General features: G+C 42.5%; 1 protein-coding gene across 15 annotated transcripts in view; it reads right to left on the reverse strand.

Moving 5' to 3' along the window:
- Positions 1-23,804, reverse strand: part of CADPS2 (calcium dependent secretion activator 2) — a 520,508-nt gene that overhangs the window by 227,595 nt on the left and 269,109 nt on the right. For all 15 annotated transcript variants that reach the window (XM_075557705.1, XM_075557702.1, XM_075557700.1 and 12 more), the window contains exon 8: positions 1,350-1,489. In XM_075557705.1, coding sequence (XP_075413820.1) covers positions 1,350-1,489 — 140 coding nt within the window. The remainder of the gene's footprint in view (positions 1-1,349; positions 1,490-23,804) is intronic.

Here is a 23,804-nt window from a genome sequence, read left to right on the forward strand (position 1 = left end):
GAAACTTGGCTGTGATGAGCGAATGAGGCTGTGAAAGACTTGGAGTTCTGAACTCTAACGGAAGTCACTACCATCTAGTCTATGACGGGCTCTTCACAGTAGCAAACAGCCTCCTTTCTCCTGGGAGAAGCTGGTGGTTTCAAACTGCCGACCTTGTGGTTAGCAGCCCAATGTGTGACACATTAACCCCCCTCCCACCCCCACTTTTTTTTTTTTAAATTCAAGAGTTCAGATCTGTTTCTTTACAAGCTACAAAGAAAAAAGAACCTTGGCAGAGACGATGGTTGACTGTGTGCCATGGTGGCTGATCCCCAGGGAGGAACCCTGTACCTCTGGCTTCTCTGCTGACATTCCTTTCCTCCAGTATCGATTTCCTTCTCACACACGTGCTAGATGAATACTCATCTTCCTCCTGGCAAAACTCACACAGTCTTCTGGGCCGGAGCTTTCGGGAACTGCGTGTCATACTCTTTAAACCACTGCTGCATTCTGAAGTCCATTCCTTAACTTTTCTCCAGGCACCACTGTTCTTTATCAATATAAACAATGGGCAAAAGCAACACAACCCAAACCCCAAACCAACTCACTGCCAGCTAGTAGATGCTGAGTCACCATGACCCTGTAGGGCCCGGGAGAACTGCTCCTGTGAGTTTCCAAGACGACAAACTGTTGAGAGTAGAAAGCTCCATCTTTCTCTTGATGAGCAGATGGTGGCTTCAAACTGATGACCTTGCAGTTAGCAGCCCAACAGGTGACCACAACACCAACAGGGCTCCTTTACCAATACAAATACCCTGTTTCTCTGAAAATAAGACAGTGTCTTATATTAATTTTTGCTTCCAAACATGTACTCGGTCTTATTTTCAGGGGATGTCTTATTTTTCCATGAAGAAGACTATGGTACACATTTATTGTTTTATTAAAAGAGACCTCATACTTCCTGTCTTTTCCATCTGTGCTGCTGCCAACAGAGAGCTGTGTGGTGGCGCCTGCTGCTACGGTCCATAGTCCAGAGTTACAGCAGCTTCGGGGGCGCTTATTTTCGGGGAGGTCTTATTTTGGGGGGAATGCCTTATATTTCAGCGAGAGGCAAAACTCTAAGTAGGTTTTATTATCAGGGAATGTCTTATTTTCAGGGAAACAAGGTAGGTACCTATATTTATTAGCAGGTCAAGCATTATATGAATATATGTACTTGTATTTCAAGGCCCCTGTGGAATTAAACAGTAAAGAAATGAAGCAACCTAAATTTTCCACAAAAGTCCGATCTACCGACTGAACTGAAGGACATGCTACACGCCAGAGAAATGCAGTGATCCAGGAGAAAACATGGCCCGGTGCACACTCACCCACTGTGCTTCATGTGTGGTGGTTTATCCATCCGCACAGCCAGTTTGATTTTTAAGTCAGAATCCTGGCTGTTTTTCGGGACGATCATTCGGTGCAACTCGGTGGACTTGGAGCTGTTGGAGGTCGGGTACAAGATCACCTGTAGAGAGCAAAACAGACACAGTTCACTGCGCGACCACTCGAACTCACTGCCCTGAAGTCCCTTCTGACTCACGACCCTGTGGGGCAGAACAGAACGACGCCTGGGCTTCCCAAGACGATCACTCGTCACGGGAGCCTCAGATTTCTCCCACAGAAGGAGTGGTGGTTTCAAGCTGCTTAATTTGGGGGGAGCAGTCTAACATGTGACTTCTACATCATGGGGGCTTCTGCTCAGGGCATGATGCAGAGTGCCTGTGGACTGAGGTCTTTGCTGAGACTCTTCCTGTTTGAAACTAAGTTGTCAATCCTCCAGTACATCAAATCCACCAGTTGACTTCCTCCCCTCATAGTAGATAGGATTTTAATGCGGCACGTCCTTGAAAAATATGTTTTCATAGTGCCACAAAACGAGGTTTCTTGCTGCCATGATAAATCAATAGCCCAAAATATAAAAGGTGAATTGACAGTTGGAAAAATATTCAGTGCAGACTTAAAATTCTAAGAATACTCTAAATTCCTTATGGCAAAGAAACCTTGGAATCATAGAGAACATGCCTTTAAAACAAGTCATTTAGATCGATGGTGAGGAGGGCTTAGGATGCCTGGTGGAGCTTAATCAAGGGCAATGTCACCCAGAGAATTACTGAAACCCGCATGAAGGCTGCACATCATTCTGGGACAAGAGGAAACAAAAAGTAAATAGAAGAAAGAACTAGGGGCAAAGGTCATTTATAGAGGTCTAAATACAGGCTTATACATATGCAAATATATTTATATACAACTATAGGGAAATAGATCTATGTGCATATATTTATAAGTTAAGTATCAAGGTAGCAGATGGGCATTGGGCCTCAACTCAAGTACTCCCTCAATGCAGAACACTTTGTTCTAATAATCTGGCATTCTGTGATGCTCCCTCCCCTTCCCAGATACTATTGCTGAAGACAAAGTGGGTGTATAACAAATGTGGTGAAGAAAGCTGATGGTGTCCAGCTATCAAAAGATACAGCATCTGGGGTCTTAAAAGACTTGAAGATAAACAAGCAGCCATCTAGCTGAGATGCAACAAAGCCCACATGGAAGAAACGCACTAGCCTGTGTGATCATGAGATGCCCATAGGATCAGGTATCAGGCATCAAAGACCCAGATCAAAAAATCATATCAATCCCCTTACGGAAAGGTCATGGGGAAGATTTGAGCCAGTCAGGGTGAAGTGTAGCAACGATGAAACATACCACTTTCTTCTAGATCCTAAATGCTTCCCCCACCCCCACTATCATGATCCCAATTCTACCTTACAAATCCTGCTAGACCAGAGGATGTACACTGGTACAGATAGGAACTGGAAACACAGGGAATCCAGGGAGGATGATCCCTTCAGGACCACTGGTGAGCGTGGCGATACCGGGAGGGTGGTGGGAGGATGGGGTGGAAAGGGGGAACCGATTACAAGGATCTGCATATAACCTCCTCCCTGGGGGACGGACAACAGAAAAATGGTTGAAGGGAGATGCCAGACAGTGTAAGATATGGCAAATAATAATTTATAAATTATCAAGAGTTCATGAGGGAGGGGGGGAGCGGAGAAGAAGGGGGGAAAGATGAGCTGATACCAGGGGCTTAAGTGGAGAGCAAAAGTTTTGAGAATGATGAGGGCAATGAATGTATAAATGTGCTTTACACAATTGATGTCTGTATAGATTGTGATAAGAGTTGTGTGTTCCCCTAATAAAATGATTTAAAAAATCATATCAATGTGAATGAGGGGTAGTGAAGAGTGGAGACTCAAAACCCATTGTAGACAACTGGACATCCCCTTACAGAAGGGCTACGGGGAGGAGCCAAAACAGTCAGGGTGCAGTGTAGCACTGAGGAAACATACAACTTTCCTCCTTCTTTGATGCTTCCTCTCCCCCACTATCATGACCTCAGTTCTACCTTACAAATCTGGCTAGGCCAAAGCATGTATCCTGGTACATGTAAGAGCTCCAGGGAATCCAGGACAGATAAACCCCTTAGGACCAATAATGAAAATAGAGATACCAGGAGGGTAAGGGAAAGGTGGGGGGAGAAAGGGGGAACCCATCACAATGATCTATACATATAACTGCTTCCTAGGGGCAGAGGCAACAGAAAAGTGGGTGAAGGGAGACAGCGGTTTGGGTAAGACATGGGAAAAATTATAAATTATCATGGGTTCATGACGGAGGGAAGGTGGGGGAGGGGGAAATGAGGAGCTGATACCAAGGGCCCAAGTAGAAAGAAAAATGTTTTGAAAATGATGATGGCAACATATGTATAAATGTGCTTGACACAATGGATGTATGTATGGATTGTGAGAAGAGCTGTAAGAGCCCCCAATAAAATGCTTTATTAAAATACATTTTAAAAAGATTGTTTGGCAAGAACACTTTGTTCTAACAACCCAGCATTCTGTTATGTTCACTTTTCTGGCACAATTGGTGAAGAATGTGGATGGTGCCTGGCTATCAAAAGATATCACATCTGGGGTCTTAAAGGCTTGAAGTTAAACAAGCAGCCATCTAGCTGAGAAGCGACAAGCTCACACTGAAGAAGCACACCAGCCTGTGTGATCACGAGGTTTTGATGGGATCTGGTAACAGGAATCAGACAATCCAAAACAAACAAAGTTTATTGTTGAGAATGAGGGGATTTGGAGCCGAGACCCAAAACCCATCTATAGACAATAGAGATCCCCTCACAGAAGGGTCACCAGGAAGGGATGAATCAACCAGGGTGCTGTATAGCACCGATGAAACACACAATATTCCTCTGGGATCTTGAACCTTCCTTACCCCCCAATAGCATGAACCCCGACCTGCCTTTCTCTGTGGGCTAGCCCAGAACATGTGCACACATACAGATAATAGATAAGAGCTCACAACACACAGAATCCAGGAACAGGAATGTGAGTAGCCGGGGAGGAAGGGGGACCCGATGTCAATGACAGACCCCTAACCCCACCCACCGCCCTCAGGGGGCGTGAACAACAAAAATCATAGGAGAAGGGAGACAGCAGCCACTGTAATATACGAAAACAGTAAGAATTTATAATTTATCAAGGGGTCACGAGGTTGGCTGGGGGGAGTTGATACCAAGGGCTCTATAGAAAGTAAATGGTTAGAAAATAAAGATGGCAACATATGTAAAAATACGCTTGATACAATTGATGTATGGATTGTTATAAGAGCTGTAAGAACTCCCAATAAAATGATCTTTTAATTTAAAAAGCTTGAACCAATATGCTTCATATTTTAATTTTTTATCACAAAATATCATTAGTGGAAATCAAATCAGTTAGAAATGAAAAAGAAATGAAGATTTTTCTCTGGATTAGGTGTTTTTAAACTTTAACAATGATATTATAACGACTAAACAAAGTAAGCAATTCTAATAAAACTACCAAATTACCAAGTGATTATTTCACAACAGTACAGTTCTACCTTGGCCAACATAGAAATGAAAGCCTGGTGTTTGGATGTTCAGCGTTTCCCATATTTAGATGAAACGATGCACTTTTCCCCTTTTAATCACACATGAGACCATTCAGACACAGTACCTACGTGTGCGTGGGTACTTGACAAGGGCATGCAGTATATTCTGAAGGACAAGATAACTATATGAGGGGGTACCCCCCAAAATCCAATGCTCATTGCTTTCTTGAGGGATAGTGGATTTGGAGTTCATTCTATTAGGTCAGACTGTTAACCAAGCTATCTATTTAGAGGTTCTGGAAAGATTGCATAACAGTGTGACAAAAAAGGCCTGATTTGTAGCAAAAGGAGGGCTGGCTTTGCCACCACGAGAGTGCACCTGCTCAAGCAGCCATCTCTGCGTGCCAGTTTTGGGTAAACACCAGCATGCCTGTCGTGTCCCATGCACCTTACTCATCTAACCTCGCTCTGTGTGACTTCTTTTTGTTTTTGTGAATATAGGGGGCCTCTGAAAAGACAAATGATTGGACATGAAAGGACAGTGATTTGATGACATACAAGAGGAGAAGTAAAAACAAGGCAGGTGTTGTCAGCTATCCAAACAGATACATTTGAAAATTGTTTCCAAGAATCGAATTGCAGATTTTATATTAAGTGTAATGGAGAGTATTCTTAAGGTGATAAGGTTGTTTTGTAAAAATAAAAAAATCCTGTTTTTTTCGGGTACCCCTAATATACAATGCAGTACACTAGCACCACACCAGTCTTTATTTTAAAATTGTGTTTCCCAAAGTGGGTGATACTGGCCCCTGGAGGGCACCAGAACAATCCAAGGGGGCTACGAAAGCAGATCCCTACACTTCATCCGGAGTCTGGGTCGCCTAGTGGTTTATGCTTTGGGCTGCTAAATGCAAGGTTAGCAGCTTGAAACCAGCCGTAGCTCCCCTGGAGAAAAAGGAGGCCTTCTACCCTTTAAATCCTTACAGTCTCCTAAACCCACAGGGGCTCTACCTTGCTCTACTGAGTCATTAGAAGTTGCAATCAACTTGATGACAAGTGGGTCTGAATTTTTTTTTCTTTTTCAGTTTGACACTTTATCCTGGATTATGGGCTAAAACACTTTATTCTTAATTGATAATGGGTTGCTAGGGGCATGAGGCCAAAAAAAATGGGATTCTATGTTTTAAACTAACATGAAAGGTAAATAAGCCTGCAGTTGATATACTAATGGAAGAAACCTTAAAAAACTTAGGCATGCTAAAATAGTTTTCAAAGCATACTTAGCAACTAATTTTGACATGGTTGGGCCCCACCCCCACCCCACCCCTCGGGGGTGGGGAAACCCCTCATTTTTATGCATCAGTGGGAATACTATGGCTAAATCTTCAACAAGGTTCTCTTTCTTTCTAGGAAAGATAACATAGCCACACAAATTTCTCAAGCTCTCCTCAACTTGCCCGGTGTTTAACTCTCCAGGTCACCTTACAAGACACAGTACTCTCAGTCCAGTTTACCTCTACACACAGGAGACAGGAACACTCACGGGCAAATCAAATATCATCAGTGTTTTTTTTTAATCTGTCACCATTCTCTAGAATTAATTCTCTTAGTGCTAAAATGCCCAACAGAATACTTTATAGTTTCTTTGTTAAATGATAGTCAAGAATTGAGAATTTTTAGCTCAAACAAGGAAATAGCATGAAGATGATGAAAACAAATGGAGCTTTCTAGTCTCTGAGGCTGTAACTGCCATTTGTCTAAGAAGTCTTAAAATTTCACCTTCTTCTTTCTGACCCCCCTTAAACATCCTTTCAATGTCTCTATAAAAATCCTCATTGTTCCAATCTCTAAAAGTATTTTACCCACAGAGAATATTTACATCAAAAATTGGAAAATGTCTCATTGTCTAAATGCTAATGTTGGGTTACTGTGGTAGTTATACGGTCTCCTGTCAACTCGAAAGTGTTTAGAGGGAAGGGGTGGAGTTTAGCCTGTCAATCAGGTCACAGCTTGATTGGAGGGAAACTAAGACAAAGGGATCTCTGGAGGTCAGCCCCCATCCCCTCTGCTTTCAGCTTCCTGTTGACAAGCCAAGTGGAGAACACTCTCTGCTTCACCTTCCTGATGAGGAGCCACACCCAGAGAGTTGGAGGAGCCAAGTGGAGGGCTGAGATGTTTCCACCAGCATTGAATGCAAGACTTCATACCTATCGGTCTGTGATCTTCCTGCATTTGGCATTGTTGCTTGCTGTGTGAGTCTGAAGAGGAATTTATGAACTAGCAGTGGACACATGGGCTGATATCAGGCTTATGGACTTGATCTGGACTGGGCTGGGATGTTGTCTCAATATACAATTGTTCTTTGATATAAAGCTCTCTCTTACACATATATGAGTGTCTCTGGATTTGCTTTTCTACTCAACTAGGTCTAACACAGTTATTTAAACGAGGTCCCAGCAGAATTAATTGCAGGTTAGCTATAAATTAAGAATCACTACAATAGGAGATACCAGTTTCTGCAACATTTTAGCTTTTTTATGGTCATTTCTAGCTGAGGTCAGTGGAAAGATGCACTATTCAGCTCTGTCCAGGTGTAGAAGCCTTCGGGTGATCTTTGGCACTGGAGGTACAATGCACTGAAATATTTAACATGGCTCCTCTAGCCATCACCTTGTTACTCCTACCAAATTAATTACCTTTGTTTGCCTGATGGGTCTGGTAAGAAGAAGGTGGGAAATGCTGATTAGATTCTGTTTCCTTTCTGAGAGACCGTTAAAAGGTTTCATTGTGACTGCCACCTTCTGGGTATAAAATTAGCTATCTCAGAAGCTCCATGGGGGTAAATCTCACTCCAGCAAGCGAGAAGAGCCAGGGGTGGAGGAGGTCGATTGGACATTCTGGATCCAGGAGATAGTTTTGACATCGCAAAAAGCACCAAGAAGACAAGAAGTAGCAGAACTAGGAGTGAAAGCCTGATAGAGCTGTGCATTTCCCAGGCCGCAGATCAAACAAAACAGTGCTCTGGGCAGTTAATTGGGGGTGCGTGGGAGGGGGTGCGGAACCACAGAGCTATGTGGCATGCTCTTTGGGCATTTCCAGGCTGCCCTAACAGAGCTCTGCAACCTAGCCTGTGCAGGCAGAGGCCCGTAAGACTAGAATAGACATCACCGAGAGGCCACCCTGTGTGAGCATTCCAGAGGAGAAACTATCCTGACCGAACAATTGTCTCCTAAGCATTTCTTACCTGACTTGTAACCTGTGGACTTTCCAAATAAATCCTATCGTTGTGAGCACTACCTGAGCTCTGCGTGGCCACTGCAATGAATTATCCAACCCAGCCACAGAAGTACAGGGGACAGGATACAAGGGGATGAAAGCATGTCTGACCTCTGCCTTGGAACTTGGAGGTCAGACATGGCCTGTATGCATTCTATACGACAAGCCACATAAAGGTACAAAGGATATAGATGATGGAATAAATCCAGTCATTAAGCGAAAACAATCCAGGTCTGACCAAGGGAGGGCATTTAATATAGAGAATTGACTACATAGAGAAAAGAGAAGCCAAACAGATGATGGAAAATAAACCCAGAGAAACAAAATCAGAAAACTCTTTCACACCCTCCGGATTGGAGGAAAACTGCAAGAGGGGGGACTACCCGAGAGTGGACGATATTGTGCTCAATTATTGAAATGTTTTAATGCGCTTGCTGTTGCATTTAGTGGTACCCTAATTAATTCATCAGTACCCAACTTCACAAATACTTCACAATAAGTACTTACAGAATTTCATTTTTTTCTCTTGCATAACATGCAGTTCTATTTCAATGGGGCTTACTTCATGTTTCAGGAAGCGTGTCTAGTGTTAGTAAACACAATAATTAAACTACTCGACAAATGCACACATGCATGAATATTCTTCTGTACTCAGAGTCATGCATAAATTACCTCATAGCTCTGTACAACATAGTTTCTTTCTGAAGTGGCAATGCAGTCTGCGCTTTGCTCTTCGTTGCTCCAACCTTTCTCTATGAACTTCTGCTGCTTCCAGTCTATTTCTGTCCCCAACACTTTAAATGTCTTCTCAGCTAACATGACACTCACAGATGCAATGAGTTCTTATCTTAACTCTAAAGCCAATGTATCTTCATCATACTCAAATGTCAACATCACTTGTCATCTTTTCTAAGACGTAAAGAGAAGCACAAAATGGTTTGGGGTCTTTGTTTAACGTTCTGTCAAATTGAATACATGAGGTGAAGTAAAATTTAAGAATAAAATGTGAGACATGCACTCTGGATGTGTTTATGTGTGTAGAATAACACAGACTCAGAAGAAGCCTTTTAAAATAAATGTGTACTGGTTGGCACCTCTTTATTACTTTGCTTTTATTGAGATGCTTTGATTAAAGCCAATCCATACACATTTACCTGTATTTATCTGTATATATGTCTCATGAATTGAACTTTGTGAGTTATGAAGCCTCAACTTTCCAAGTTTTAAATTAGATTTCAATTGACATCTGGATTCCTGTTATGGGTAGAAAACTAGATGGTTCAAAATGGATTCAAGCCCTGGGTTAGGTTAAAAAAAATCAAGTTTTAAATTTATATATTTTTCTGGAGAACAAATAAACCTACAATGACAATAATTCCACTACAGGTTGGTAGTAAAACCACACAGACACATAGATCTGGTTCAACGCTAGCCCAAGTCTGAGTTGCATCAGTAATTCGTGATGGGCTCATGCGCATCTTCACGGAGGAGTCACCGCTACAATTGGGAGCCCTGAAAGAACACACGGCACTTACAAAGACTGAGAGATAAAGTACAAAGCATGGAGGCTGCTGGAACTGGATTGCTTTAACAGCCGCACAGCAGCAAGCACACAATTCTGGGCACACAATTCTGAGCACACAATTCTTACTGTTGCCCCAGGTTGGCGTCTCCCTCCTGCCCCGCCCCAAGCAGGGTTGTTTGCTTCCTTTCTTTGTCGTCAGAACCAATTCTCAGTCCATTTCCACGGCTTGCCTCCCAAGGATTCAAACAGTGTCAATGCTCATTACATCTTGATCATTGTTGGATTTGGTTCCAACTCACAGTGACCCTGTGTACAGCAACCTTGTGTGACACATGCCTGCCCGGACTTGAATTGTGTTGGGGCCCATGCTGCGGCCATTGTGTACTGTGTCAAGACGCCTTGTCTAGGGCCTTCCTTTTTTTTAAGGGACCTTCTATTTCACTGAGCATGATATTTTCTCCAGGGATGGTCCTTTCTGTAACATCCAAAGTCCATGAGATCAAGTCTCCCCATTTTCACTTTTAGTGGCATCCTGACTGTTTCCTCCAAAACAGATGTGTGCTTGCTCTTCTCACGGTCCACCGTCCTTTCAAAATTCTTTGTCAAGTTGTCCAGTCGCCCCTGTTTTTCTCAGCTTTCATAGGCATACGGGGTGATTGAAATACCGTGGCGTATAGCAGTCATACCTTAGTTTTCAAAGTGCAATAAAAGCAACACTCTCAAGAGGGTTATGCAGCACACACAGTCAATTTTCCATACCCTCAAATGCAGAAATGCAAAGAGCAATCTCCTACCTAGCTGAATGCATCCAGACAAGAGTCATCTGACTTAATTAGTGACCAGGTGCTCTCCTGTCCCAGAGATGAACTGGCCTTAAAAATATACCTTTAAGACAGAGGAAGAATAGACGGAAAATGCTATTATCTGGAATCGTGTTCAATTTGTGATTAAAAGGCCTTTTGCCTACAATCAGATGGCCTTGAGACAAAGGGAATTTTAAACAACTGTCTGTGGTAGCGTCTCTCCTGATAAGCATCTGTCTCTGAGAGAAACCTTGACTTTTTTGGGTTTGGCTGACATTTCTACATTTCTCATTCAGCCGGAAGAGCTTTTAATTTGGCAAAGATTCATAATGCTGGTTTTTTCTAAACCATTGAAGTACCTCCTTGAGAGCTTAGGACCTTGAAAAGGCATTGTGTTAGGAAAGGACTGACCAAATTTACTTCATGCCAATACCTATTTATTTAGCACATTAATAACTAGCAGGAATTTCCCCTCCAATATGAGCCACCATATTTTGAATGCACGGAAAAGATACAATCTGACACTGCCTTCGAAGAGACCTGCACCCTTCCTTAGTTGTCAGGGTTTCAGTAAATCTGAGGTGCTTAGCCTAAATCATTTCTCCTTTGATGTACTATCACTGCATCCCTCCCAGTTAGCTGAGACAGAACACCTGCTTAGTCTTCCTAACACAATGCTCTTCTGTGTGTGGAAAGATTAGCATTCAGTCTCTGGTCAGCCTCATTGTGGGGAGGCTAAACTCAGGCCTCTTTATTTCCTCAGCTGGAAAGAGACCCGGAATTTACAGTAAGGAGCTGATCAAACTCCCCATCCCTTACCAAATGTGTGCTTGGTCTGATAGAGAATCTGCATTCTCCTTCCTTCTGTGCAGAACATTGTTTATAAGGAGGGTTTTTCTCCCTCTCTGTCTGTCTCCTTTAAATGAACTTGAGTCTAACAAGAAAAAGTATCAGCTCAATCATACACATTTTCCTGGCATTATCTTGTAAAGAGATTAAAAGCTTTGTTTTTTGGCATGCTGAGGGGCAGGCAAGAGAGCAAGGGGAAGGGAAAGGTATGTAAATCATTCTCAAATATTTATGACATCTCTACTTAATCATTGATTCCCATGTGAAGAACACCAGGAATAAACTTAAGAGTGCTCTGAAGGAAAGGGGCTATTGGGTCTTATTCACTGTAACTACGTGGAGCAATTTAAAACAAAATCTTTAATTAGGCCATTCTTAACCATGGGTCCCCTGACATCTTTAGAGGAGACACTCAATAAGTATTTGCGGACTGGTTGAATGAAAGATTAGGTGGCTGGCTGGGTGCTTAAAGAAATTTAAAATTTAGGTTTAGGCAAATCTATAAATGACCCCAACATTGAGGTGGAAGGAGAAAAAAGCTTGGCAGCCAAAGTATTGACAAAAGTTGATACCAACAATAAGTACAGTAATAAATGCTAGACTTTGCATGTCATTGACCTGCCCAAATCCTCACTGCCATCTAGTCAATGCTGATTCAGAATGATCCCCTGTGGGTTTACAAGACTATAAGTGTTTATGGGAGCTGCTGCTGGTTTGAACGGCCAACCATATGGATTACAGCCCAATGTGTAACCTTTATGCCACTGGGACTCAATTGACCTTCAAGTCTCCAAAAATCTATGAAGCTTTCATCCTTCTTTCCTAGACTGTGGTAAGCAGAAACATGGCCTCCCACAGAAGGCCCCCATTCTAGGGAACATGCTACTTTACAGGGCTAGGTACAAAAGGTTTAACACGAGATTAGAGATGTTAATAAATTGATTTTTAAGATGGTCTCTCATTCTGGATGTGGGCCCAGTGTAATTGCCAGGGTCTTTAAATGTCACAAAAGGAGGTACAAGAGTCACTGCTAAAGGAAAATGATATAACAAGGATGTCATAAGCCACCAATGCCTTTGAAGGACTGGGGGTCAACATCCTGGCTTGTGGTCAACATCGACAACCTAGAAACAGAGCAGAGAAGCCTAAGAGTTAACCAACCCTGCTGACATATTGATTTTAATCCGGTGAGATTTATTTGGACTTCTGATATCAGTTTGTGTTGTGCTATTTTTAAATCACAGTTTATGGTAAATTGTTACAGGAGCATATAAAAGAGAAACAGGTTATCTTTGCAATTTCTTTTGTGAACCATGTGATTCAAAGGTCATTTTACACACCTGATGTGTACCATTCGTTATGTTTGATTACCTTATCAATTTTTCTTATTTTTTAGTTAAGGTTTACTTTTCTGGGTCTTGACACACTCCTCAGCTCATATGAAAGCCTCTGAGAATACTTTCCTTTCGCCCTATATTAGCTCACTGAGTTAAAATAATAAAAAAGTTTGGACTTTCCTTAAATCAAAATTCTTTCAAACGGATTAGCAATGAAGCTGTCTATTTTGGTTACTAGGCGATAGTTCACCAAGTATATGCTTCTAACAAATCGTAAGTTCCATAGAGTCAAATGATCAAGGGTTGCTTGCTTTCTCTCAGAGCTGCATTTTTCATGGGTAAATTAAGGACAATGGTCTTTATTCATCTTTGGATATTACTTTTATTGCTTGTAAGGTACTGATTTCCTATTTCTCCTTGAATGAAGCAATATACTCCGCCACAGCCACATCTGTGTCTTAACATTTCTCTAGACAGGAAGGCAATCATTACTATTCTTGATCTATTCCCCTCAGCCATCAATTATGAATAGCAGTAACCTTTACATTTCCTTACCGATACAGTTCCTATTAGGATACAGGGTAAGGCTAGCTCCACCGCTCCTGGTCTACTTACAATAATGCCTGGCATTGATGGAGAACCTTTCAACTGAGCATCTGTCTCAAAGTGCTTTGTGGAATTTAAATTAATTCTCACTTCATGTTTAAAAAGTAGGCATGACCCCCTGTTATGTAAATAATCTGACATCGAAGTTAAATGAATACATAAGGCAAATTGCTTCATGATAACAATAGACACTTTCCATTTTACATCCCCTCCACTCAGTGCAGTATCCCTTAATTATTTCACGGACATTAACATAATTCATTCCATTTTCTGCTAATGCTTTTGAATATCAAGTAGTATAAGAATCCCGAGGAAAAAAAAGAGTCCCGAATGTTGCATCCATTCCATTTCTTTCAATTCATAACACATTACACAATCAGCGGCCATATCCAATCTCCTCAGGCTTCCCTATTGTCACGGGGCAAAGGTCAGACATGCTTCCCCATCTGCATCTTTCTTTGCTCATTCGGAAATCAACTGCTCTTCCCATAACACTCTACATCTTCCCCGGGTTTGGTAATGCACTGCAATGGCTACACAGAACTGACAGGCAATACGCATCACGGAAGAGGCTTGTCAGGGGCGTTTAGAGGTGACCAACCACAAGGCAGGTTCAGTAAAGAGTAAGAATATTGTCATTGGTCCGCAGCAACACCTCCTCTGCCAGCAGCCAAGTTTCAGCTTCTCAGTCAAGTGGGCCAGGAAGCGTGCCTGTCGCTCTGCCTCATGGGCCCATAGTCTTGGTACCTCTCCTCTGTTCTGCTCCTTGGCTTTGCCTCTGGTCTCAACCTGGCTCCTTTGCTCCGTCCCCTAGTCTCCATCCCACAGTCTCGGGCGCCTCTTGTCTTGGCCTCCACCACTTCAGACAGAGACCTGGAATGCGCGCTTCTTCCTACGGTCCTGTGCTTTCTGTGTCTGAGGCGGCTCGTACCCACAGAAGAATGGCTTGGCTGGAGGTGTGCTTTAGTCTTTTTGCGGACCACATGCCTCAAAGGAAACAGGATGTGCCTTGGTTCACAGCCTCTCCTAAGGTCAGGACTTAGTCCCACCCGGATCCTGCCCATTCGTATAACACAGATCTCCCTCCAAAATGAGGTTATAGCCACAGGCATAGGGTTCAGAATTACGATACGGCTCATAAGGAGTTATGGGGAGAAGGGCCAAATGACTTAACTACAACTCAGATAGGGAGAATGGGAGGATGGAAAGCAGTGAGGAGCAGACAATGGCTCAGCAGGGCTAGCTGCAGCTTTAAACTGAAGAACCTGGAATGCATAACAACGGGTACATCTTTGGGATGGCCTAGCTGGCTTACAGGGCATCTCCGAACCTCACCATGCGTATTTAATGTGTGCTGGAGCAAAGGATCTGAGCAACGCGGCTTGATGAAGGGAAACAAGAACGCTTGCAACTGGATCAATGAGTAATCTCGTGATACATGGAGGAAACTTTGTCAAGAACAGCTGCCGAGGATGTCCTCTTACTTGGATCCACAATCGACTGTCACCGAGGAAGCGGTGAAGAGATCAAACGGCAAGCTGCACTGGGAACATCGGCCCCACGCGACCTCTTTAAAGTGTTAGAAATCAGGACATCACTTTGAGGCCTAAAGTGCTCCCGATCAAAACCATATGGACAACAAAGAGAGTGAGACCAAAGAACTGATGGCTTTTAATTAAAATTTTAGTGAGGAATGTTGAATATGCCATTAGACTACAGACAAATACTATATACACTCGCGGATAAGCCGAGTTCTTCAGCACATCTTTAATGAAGTTTTTGTAGTAATATTACCTGTTTCCCCCAAAATAAGACAGTGTCTTACATTAATTTTTGCTCCCAAAGAAGCGCTAGGTCTTATTTTCGGGAGATGTCTTATTTTTCCATGAAGAATATGGTACACATTTCTTGTTTTATTAAAAGAGACCTTGCACTTCCTGTCTACTCCAGCTGCGCTGCGGCCAACAGGGAGCAGCGCCTGCCGCTACGGTCCAGAATCTAGAGTTACGGTAGCTTCCAGGGCCTTATTCTCAGGGGGATGCCTTGTATTTCAGTGAGAGGCAAAAATGTAAGTAGGTCTTATTTTCAGGGGATGTCTTACTTTCAGGGAAACAGGGTAGGCGCCTCAGCTGATATTTGGGTCGGCTTATACTCGAGCATATATGGAAATTGTGCTGTACTAAGTACAGCTAGAATTCTCCTTTCAAGGGAGGATGGCGAGACTTAGTTGCATGTGCTGAGACATGTTATCAGGAAGTTCTAGTCCCTGGGAAAGAGTGATGTGGTTGGTCAGCACAAAAGGAGGAAAAACCTTAAGGAGAAGGATTGACGTAATATCTGCAACAATGAGCGCAAGTCCAGCAATGATTGTGGGCAAGGGGCAGGGCTGGTAGCCTTCCCTTCTATGAATCAGAACCAACGCTAAGGCCCCTAGCAAACTTCTTCCCCAATTCACCTACAGATTTAAAACAATCTCAAAACTGCACTGGGCTTTTCTGGAACCTGATAAACTGAACCTTATATTCATAGGGCAATGAAGGAGGCCCAGAAGAGCAAACACAACTTTAGAAAAGTTAAAAAAAAGAATTAGGAGAATATCACTAATCGAGTTAAAGTCTTATTTATCCTAAAATTGGTAGATTAGCCTTAGCATCAAGCTAAAAACATGTATCAGTAAGACAGAGTAGAAGGCCCAGAAGTAGATCTACAGATTAAGCAGTAATTGATTTTGAACAAAGTGCTATGGTAATTCAGTGGAGAAACTACAGGCTTTTGAATTGACAATGCTAGATGTTTCTTCCCATACCATCTTACTGGCAAGCAGGAAGCAATTCTCTGTACTATATTTTCTTTATTGACTAAATATATTTCCGTATATGCAAAATCCATCTGGTTTCTCACCCGCCTTAAGGTTAAGGAATTATTTTTCTCAGTAGGTCTTTCCTGAATATATTTTCCTTACATAAGAGCTATCTGCAGTTTCAAGTACTTCTAGGTTAACAGAAAAGATAGACCAGCTATATATTGGAAAGGTATTAGACTTAACAGGCCTGGGATAGCCTTTGTATATAAACTGCTTTGAAGGAAAAACCTGTAGAGGATCATTAAAGTACTCAGAGCTGAATGAAGGTACAACGGGAATAAACCAAACACATCCTATTGCTGAGAAGCAGAAGGAAAGACAGCACAATGGTGATTGTGAATGTACAGTTGGGAGAACGGTGGTGAACGTGCCTCTTACACATTTGTGTTGCTGGGCGGCTGGAGGCATGGTGACTATGAACTACCACACTGTACCTCTGCAGGAGACCCCAGGTGTGTAGCAGCTAAATCAGCAGTTCTCAACCTGTGGGTCGCGACCGCTTTGAGAGTCAAACGACCCTTCACAGGGGTCGCTTAAGGCCACCAGAAAAAACATATTTCCAATGGTCTTAGGAACCGAGATACCGCTCCTCTATCCATCTCCAAGCGGGTCTGCCCATATACAGATATACCCACATATGACTACCCAGCGTGAAGACTGATCTGGTACCCATGCTATACCATGCTACACCATGCGTCAAGACAATATTTCATTGATTTGTAATTCGAAATAAATATTTCACAATATATAATTACATATTTTTTGTGATTCATCACTATGCTTTAATTGTGTTCAACTTGTAATAATGACAGTACATTCTGCATATCAGATGTTTATAATTCATCACAGTAGCAAAATGACAGTTACAAAGTAGCAACGAAAATAACGTTATGGTTGGGGAGTCACCACCACATGAAGAACTGTCTGAAAGGCTCACTGCATCAGGAAGGTGCAGAACCGCTGCTCTAAATGAACCATCGACAGCCACTCACATCCATCAATCAGCCTTCTCTTCGTCGCTTTCAAAAGACTTTGAGTGACAGCCACAAGCTGAACCTTAAGGTGATCTTAAATGGAGCTAATTCCTACAAACTCAACTCTGTGTGTAAACCCTTTAGAGTTAAATGGACAAAATCACTAGCAAACAAAGAGGTCTCTCTCTCTCTCTCTCACACACACACACACACACACACACACACACACACACACACACACTTCTTACTTTAAAATCAAAGCTAACATCTAGCAGACAAATATGTTTTGGCAGCCGTACAGCTAGAATGATCCTTACACGCAAGGATGGCCAGGTCTTGTCTTAGGAACTTGGGACGCGTTTTGTCCAGGTACTTGGGATTAGTACCTGGAGGAGGATGTGGCCTATTAAGCATTTCCTATATTCCAGGTACTGGGCGATGCATTGAAACTATGATGTTACTCCTGACTTCAAAAAGCTCAGACTCACAAAAGAAGAGTAAAAACACATGCAAAAAGGGCAATTCGGCGGGCTCAGATGACACCGGAGCATAAGGAAGGGAAACTACTGGTATTAGGACCATCTTGAAAAGGCATGGAAAGGTCACAGGCAGACTGAGAGGAGAAACGGGATCCGTCTGTGCAAAGCTCCCGAGAAAGGAAAGACGTGTGCGGAGAAAACTGCGCACAGGTTAATACAGACTAGTATAGTCATGTTGGGGGCGGGGCTAAGAGTCTGCCTATTACTGGCACAAAGCAGATACAATTTGTTGGGAATTTCTTCTAATGTTGATGAGATACAGCCTCGGCTCACCAGTCAACTGGCTAGATTTGAAGGGAATGTGAAACAGGTACCTAAGAGCAAAGGTCAAACCCCAAACCAAACCCACCATCCGTGCGTCTATTCCAATGCGTCACAATCTTATAAAAGAGAGTAGAACTTCTGTGAAGCGGTTGAGATTATAACTCTCTATGCGAGCAGAGAGTCTCGCCTTTCTCTTACAGAGTGGCTGGTGAGTTTGATCTGCTGACTCTGAGGTTAGCAGCACAATACTTTGCCCAAGATACCGCTAGGGATCCTTGGATAAAATCAAACAGAAAACCAAACTCACTGCCAGAGTCAATCAATGCTGATTCACAAAGCCCCTTGGAGAGTAACAAAGTCTCTAATTGTTTATGGGAAGAGAAAGCCCAGTCTTGTTCCCAAGGAGCTCCTGGTGGTTTAGAACTGTGGACCATGTGGATCGCAGACCAATTCGTAACCACTACACCACCAGGGCATGTTAAAACTGTGTTTAGCTGAAAACTTTGTGCATCTGCCTCTATCTCAAATCGCATAGTGGGTTCTCAGATTGCAGCCACTGTGGAGGAAGCCTGTTTAAAACTTCTGCTGTGAGTCAGAATGGACCCCATGGCAGTGAGTTGGGCTCCTGCCCTCCCTCCTTTCGGTGGCAGAGAGGGAGAGAAGGAAGTGGGAAGAAAGAGTTCAGGTAAACTCACTAGGGACCCCCTGAACCACGGTCTCAAATCCCCTTTCAGAGCTGAAAGAACAGGCTTTCCTGCAGCCCTTCACAATGGGATTCATGAGTCCGCCACAATCCACTGCTACTAAAAATTATTTAGAAGGAATTTATTAACCATCTATGAATTATGTCTGGTCTTTTCCGGGTGAAATTTCACTATAATTTTATGAGTGAACTGCTTGTAATAGAAGATGGTGAAAGGAGGAAGACAGGCTTTTCTGCAATTTTTAGCTTCAGAAAAACAATACTGCTTATGAGAAAAACAAAGCAAACCCCCTGTGTAAGGTGAGCTGAATTAGAATCTACAACATACAATTGAACGTTCACTCCATTTTATGACAAATGGTATTAATTTACTAGCTAAATCAGCAGTCATCTAGTCCTGGATATACCAATAAAATTGGATATTGAAATTTTATTTTCTTTTGATTGTTAATCATTTATTGGGTACTCTTAGAGATATCATAACATTCCATAGTTCAATCACATCAAGCAGTGTTTGCTACTAACCACAGTTTCAAAACATTTTCTTTCTTCTTAAACTCATTGATATCAGCTCCCCTTAATCCCCTCCATCGCCCACCCTTCCCCCCAGAAACCCTTATTATTTTTCCCTATAATAGTAGTTTCTTTTTTGCCATTTCTTACACAATCCAATATACCCATTCACATACAATTCTGTTGTTTGATTCCACTGAGTAGGGTTATGCAGTCATTCATGCTATCAGCTCCCTATTCTCCCCTCCCCACTCCCCTTACTCCTGTACCCCCAGGGAACCATTACTCCTGTTACTGTTTCTGAAGGGTGATCTATCTTGGCTTTTGTGGACCAAACAATCTTAAATATACAAATGAACATATGCAAATCTAATACAATTAATGAGGTAAAACAAATAAAAAATATAATACCAAGGGGAGGAAATATTAAAAAAAACTAGAGGAGAGTTATGTTTTATAAGTGCTACACCACACCCTGGGTTTATCATTCCTTCCGTGTGAGAGGGACTGTCTAATTATCTTACAGATGGGTTTTAGTTCTACACTACTTCTATGTCTCTTCACATTGATTTGGTTGCTTGGTTTTGAAATTCTGATACTTCTTCGCACTGACACTTCATGGTCACAGGCTGGTGTGCTTCTTCCAGGTAGGCTTTTTGTTTCCCTGCTAGATGGCCACTTGTTTAACAACAAGCCTTTAAGACTATAGATGCTATATCTTTTAATAGCCTGGCACCTTAAGCTTTCTTCACCACATTTGGTTGTGCACCCATTTTGTCTTCAGCAACAGTGTCAGGAAGGTATCATACAATGTCACATTATTAGAAGAAATCATTCCTGTACAGGGGCAAGATTTAAGTAGAGGTCCAAAGTCCATCTGCTTCCTTGTTGCATTTGCATATATATATACACACACACATATATATTTTCACATATACACACACACATATAAATAAGTCCACATATATTTATATATACATATATTTTCATCTTTCCTTGTTTTTTCCCCATTATCATGTTTACCCATCATTTACCTCTCAGTCATTTCTCTAAATATAACTCAAGTGACCACACATGACCAGAAATGCTATACCCTCCTCACTATCAATTTTATAATATTTTCTATTCCCCTGACCCTGTCATTGTTGGCTCCCTGCTCATGCCGCCTCACCCCCGACTCCCTCCCATTTCCCTCAGGAACTGGTGGACCAGTGACTGTCTCTATCAGATTGCCTATCCCACCTGTCTTGTATAGATAAACATGAGAACAAGACAAAAAAACATGCAGAGTCACAAGACTAACAGGGATCCTGACATAGAGCAGCTGAACATCCCTCTGTTAAATAGAGAGAAGGGCATGTAATAAATCATCAGTCCAGTTCCCCTTTCTTGCAGAGCTGCATGTCCAGGGCCTGCTGCCCTAGCAAGTCAGATCCCCCTTTATCAGCATTTGTGTCTGAAAGGCGAGCATCCTAAACATCCCGTTGCTATTGTGGCCATAGGGGATGGAGCAGTCTAGTGTCCCCTCCCCCATTTCCCCTTCCTCAGTGACACCTTTAGACATTCAGTGTGGCCTCCTTGGGAGTAATTCCCAACCAGTTCAGATGGAGTGCCACGTGGTGGCCCCTGAGTCAGGAGTCTACAATCAAGATACTTCAGCGACTTCATGGCTTCGCTCCCATCACTGGTCTGTTGCGCATCCCTTTCGGTTTGTTCTCTGTGTGGGTCTGGTGCAGTGGATTAGGACTTGGGATGTGAACTAAAAATTTCTTTTAAATTGACAAAAAGAGGGCCTAGAATGATGGTTTCACCAACAGCTTCTCTAACGCCTTTCTTCTGGTTCAAACGTACATATAAAATGCTTATAAATTTCCTTCAATCCTAAAATATAAAATTTTCCAGCTGAAGGAAAGGAAATCTTAATGTGATGTTTATGAATTAACTCTATGGTTATTGGTGAACAACTGAGGATGGCTGAGCTATTTAATAAAATATATCACCCATTTCTGATATACTATTTTGCACAGAGAAATCAGGTGAGTGTCTAGGATAACTGCCTATAAAACAGACACTTGGGAACAAGCTTTAAATTCTACGAATCCTAGCTGGTTGTATAGGAGAGATAATCAGCGGGATGCAAGGGGACTTCGGGAAGCTTGTGGAAGAATGGAACTGAAAGATGATGGAATTTCCCAAGGCTCCTTTTGAAGCCCTTGCATAGGCTGCTTTTGACGGAACAAACAATATATATAGATATATAGATATAGATATATAGATATATATGAAATTTTCAGAAAACTCAAACCAACCAGACCTATGTAAATGAGAAAAAAGTACAAAGAATGTACTACAGTTAAGCAACGGGGGCAGCAACGAGGATCTCTGACTAACAAATTGGGAAGAATTCCGTTGGTGCAGTGCTGAAGCACTGAGGGGCTAACAGAAAGGTCTGTGGTTTGAACCCACCTGCCCATCACAGGGAGTCTCCTTCTGCCTAGGCAACGTGGGGGACCGTTCTCTGTCCTGGAAGGTTGGCCTGAGTCAAAATCAAAAGCAAAGGATGCTCGTGAATTAGAGCATCCATAGGTAACAGCAAGTCCCTGCTAGGGAAGATAGCTGTGTGAACAACAGGAAATGCCTTCTCTCTGGAGAAGCTTCAGAAACGAACAAAAATTGTGTGCCTCATCATGACTCCTCTGATGGATCTCCTTTGATTCAAAACAGCAGAGAAGATGACAAGGAAAAGGGCAAACCTACACACTGATCGTTGCCTGCTCCATTCAGATGTGCGAAGTGGCTGAGAAGGTAATACTGTAACACATTTTAACGGAACAATCAGCTCAGCCAGGCTAATTTATCTTAATATTTAGTATGTATCTGATGTTAACCACCACCTGCTGTGGCCACATAGCATTTACACATGCCAAGCATAATGCCTGTCACTTTGAATTACTGGGTTTGAGCATCTCTGTATTAAGAAACGCTGAGTAGAAGCATGGACACGCAAGAGGAAGAAACAATGGGGGTCAACTCTAAGACGAAAGGTTCCATTTCAAGACCAATACTCCTATCCCGGCAAATTCTGATTGGAGAGGGGAGCAAACCACGAGCCTTTTCCTGCTATTCAGAAACATTCTCTAATCCAATTAGGAAAAAGAGAAGGTCTTAGCCGCCAAGCACAGGCAGAGGAGTCGTGCTCTGCTCTGCTCAGTTTGCATCCCAGGTCCGAAGGGGGTAGAAGCGTCAGTCTCCCGCCATGTCTATCTGCGTGACGTGCCACTGAGGCCATGGACTCAGGCCTAAAGAACAAACTCCAGGTTGCTTTTCGAACAGCTGCCAGGAGGAAGGGCTTGATGAAAAGGGTCCTAAAACTGAAGATGTATTTCCAAAGAAAGCCTCCGAAATTTGTTTTGCATCAAGGACCTTTGCTCAGCAAAGTAAACCTAGAACTTTGCTAGGGAACAAGTAATCTCAAACTCTATGTTCCAAATAGATCGTCAATAGGACTAAGATTTAGGTCATCATACAGAAACTTTAGATAAGACTCATTTTTGAAGCTTTTTTTGGGTTCTTATTTCAGGCATGAAATTGGCTCAATTACTTGATGATAATTTTGAGGGTTTGCGTGGTCAGCTACTCACCTACCAGCACAGACCCATAACTGTTAAAAAAAATCAAAATAATAAACCAAGCACTATTCTACCCCCAGCTATTCCCTTCACATCTGGCAGAGGGCTGGCTACCAATTCAGATGAAAACGCTCCACATGCCACCTTTATGTCCACAATGAGGCATTTGTATCTGCCATCCGCACAAAGACGCTGTACGCTAAGCACTCACCAATGAACATGACCTTCAAATGCCTATGTTCACTTGAACCACACACTTACACATCTATACACTGTGGTCAGAACGGTTTCCTCTCTTATTCTGGTGAGTCACCAGTCCTCAGCCAGGCTGTATGTAAGTTTTTGGGGACAATATATATATATATATATATATCTAGTATTCTCAACATTAGAGGTACACATAAGATCACGTGGGGATTTTTGAACAATACTGCTTCCTGGGCCCACCCAGACTAACGAAAAGAAAATAACATAGGCCAAACTGGAATCTTCTTAAAAGGAGCCACCTTCCACCCCCACCCCTAACCCCTACCCCACCCACAGGAGGTTCTGATGTCCCCTGCTGGTGAAGCACATTGGCAGAGAGAAAGAACTACACTCATGCAGTTATGTGAAAGGCATCCTGTTTCCGTAAAGCGTTACAGCCTCAGAAACCCTGGGGAGCAGGTGCATTCCATGTACCTGTGAGATCCTGGTATGAATCCCATTCGGCCATGCTGTATTATACATGTGGCCGCATGCAGGCTTTGTCTAGAATATTGTGGAAAATGTACATGTATGTTCATAAAGGATATTGGTTTATAACTTTCTTTTGATATCTTTGTGTGGTTTCCATATTAGGGTTATGCTGGTGTTGTAGACAAAAGTTTGTAGTTCTCTTTCTACTACTTTCTAAAGGATTGATAGAATTCTCCAGGCAAACGGTCAATTCTAGAAAAGGAACCACGTGCTCTGGAGAACAATGAGTATTGTTCTG

The sequence above is a fragment of the Tenrec ecaudatus genome, chromosome 9, assembly GCF_050624435.1.
Source record: "Tenrec ecaudatus isolate mTenEca1 chromosome 9, mTenEca1.hap1, whole genome shotgun sequence".
NCBI lineage: Eukaryota > Metazoa > Chordata > Mammalia > Afrosoricida > Tenrecidae > Tenrec > Tenrec ecaudatus.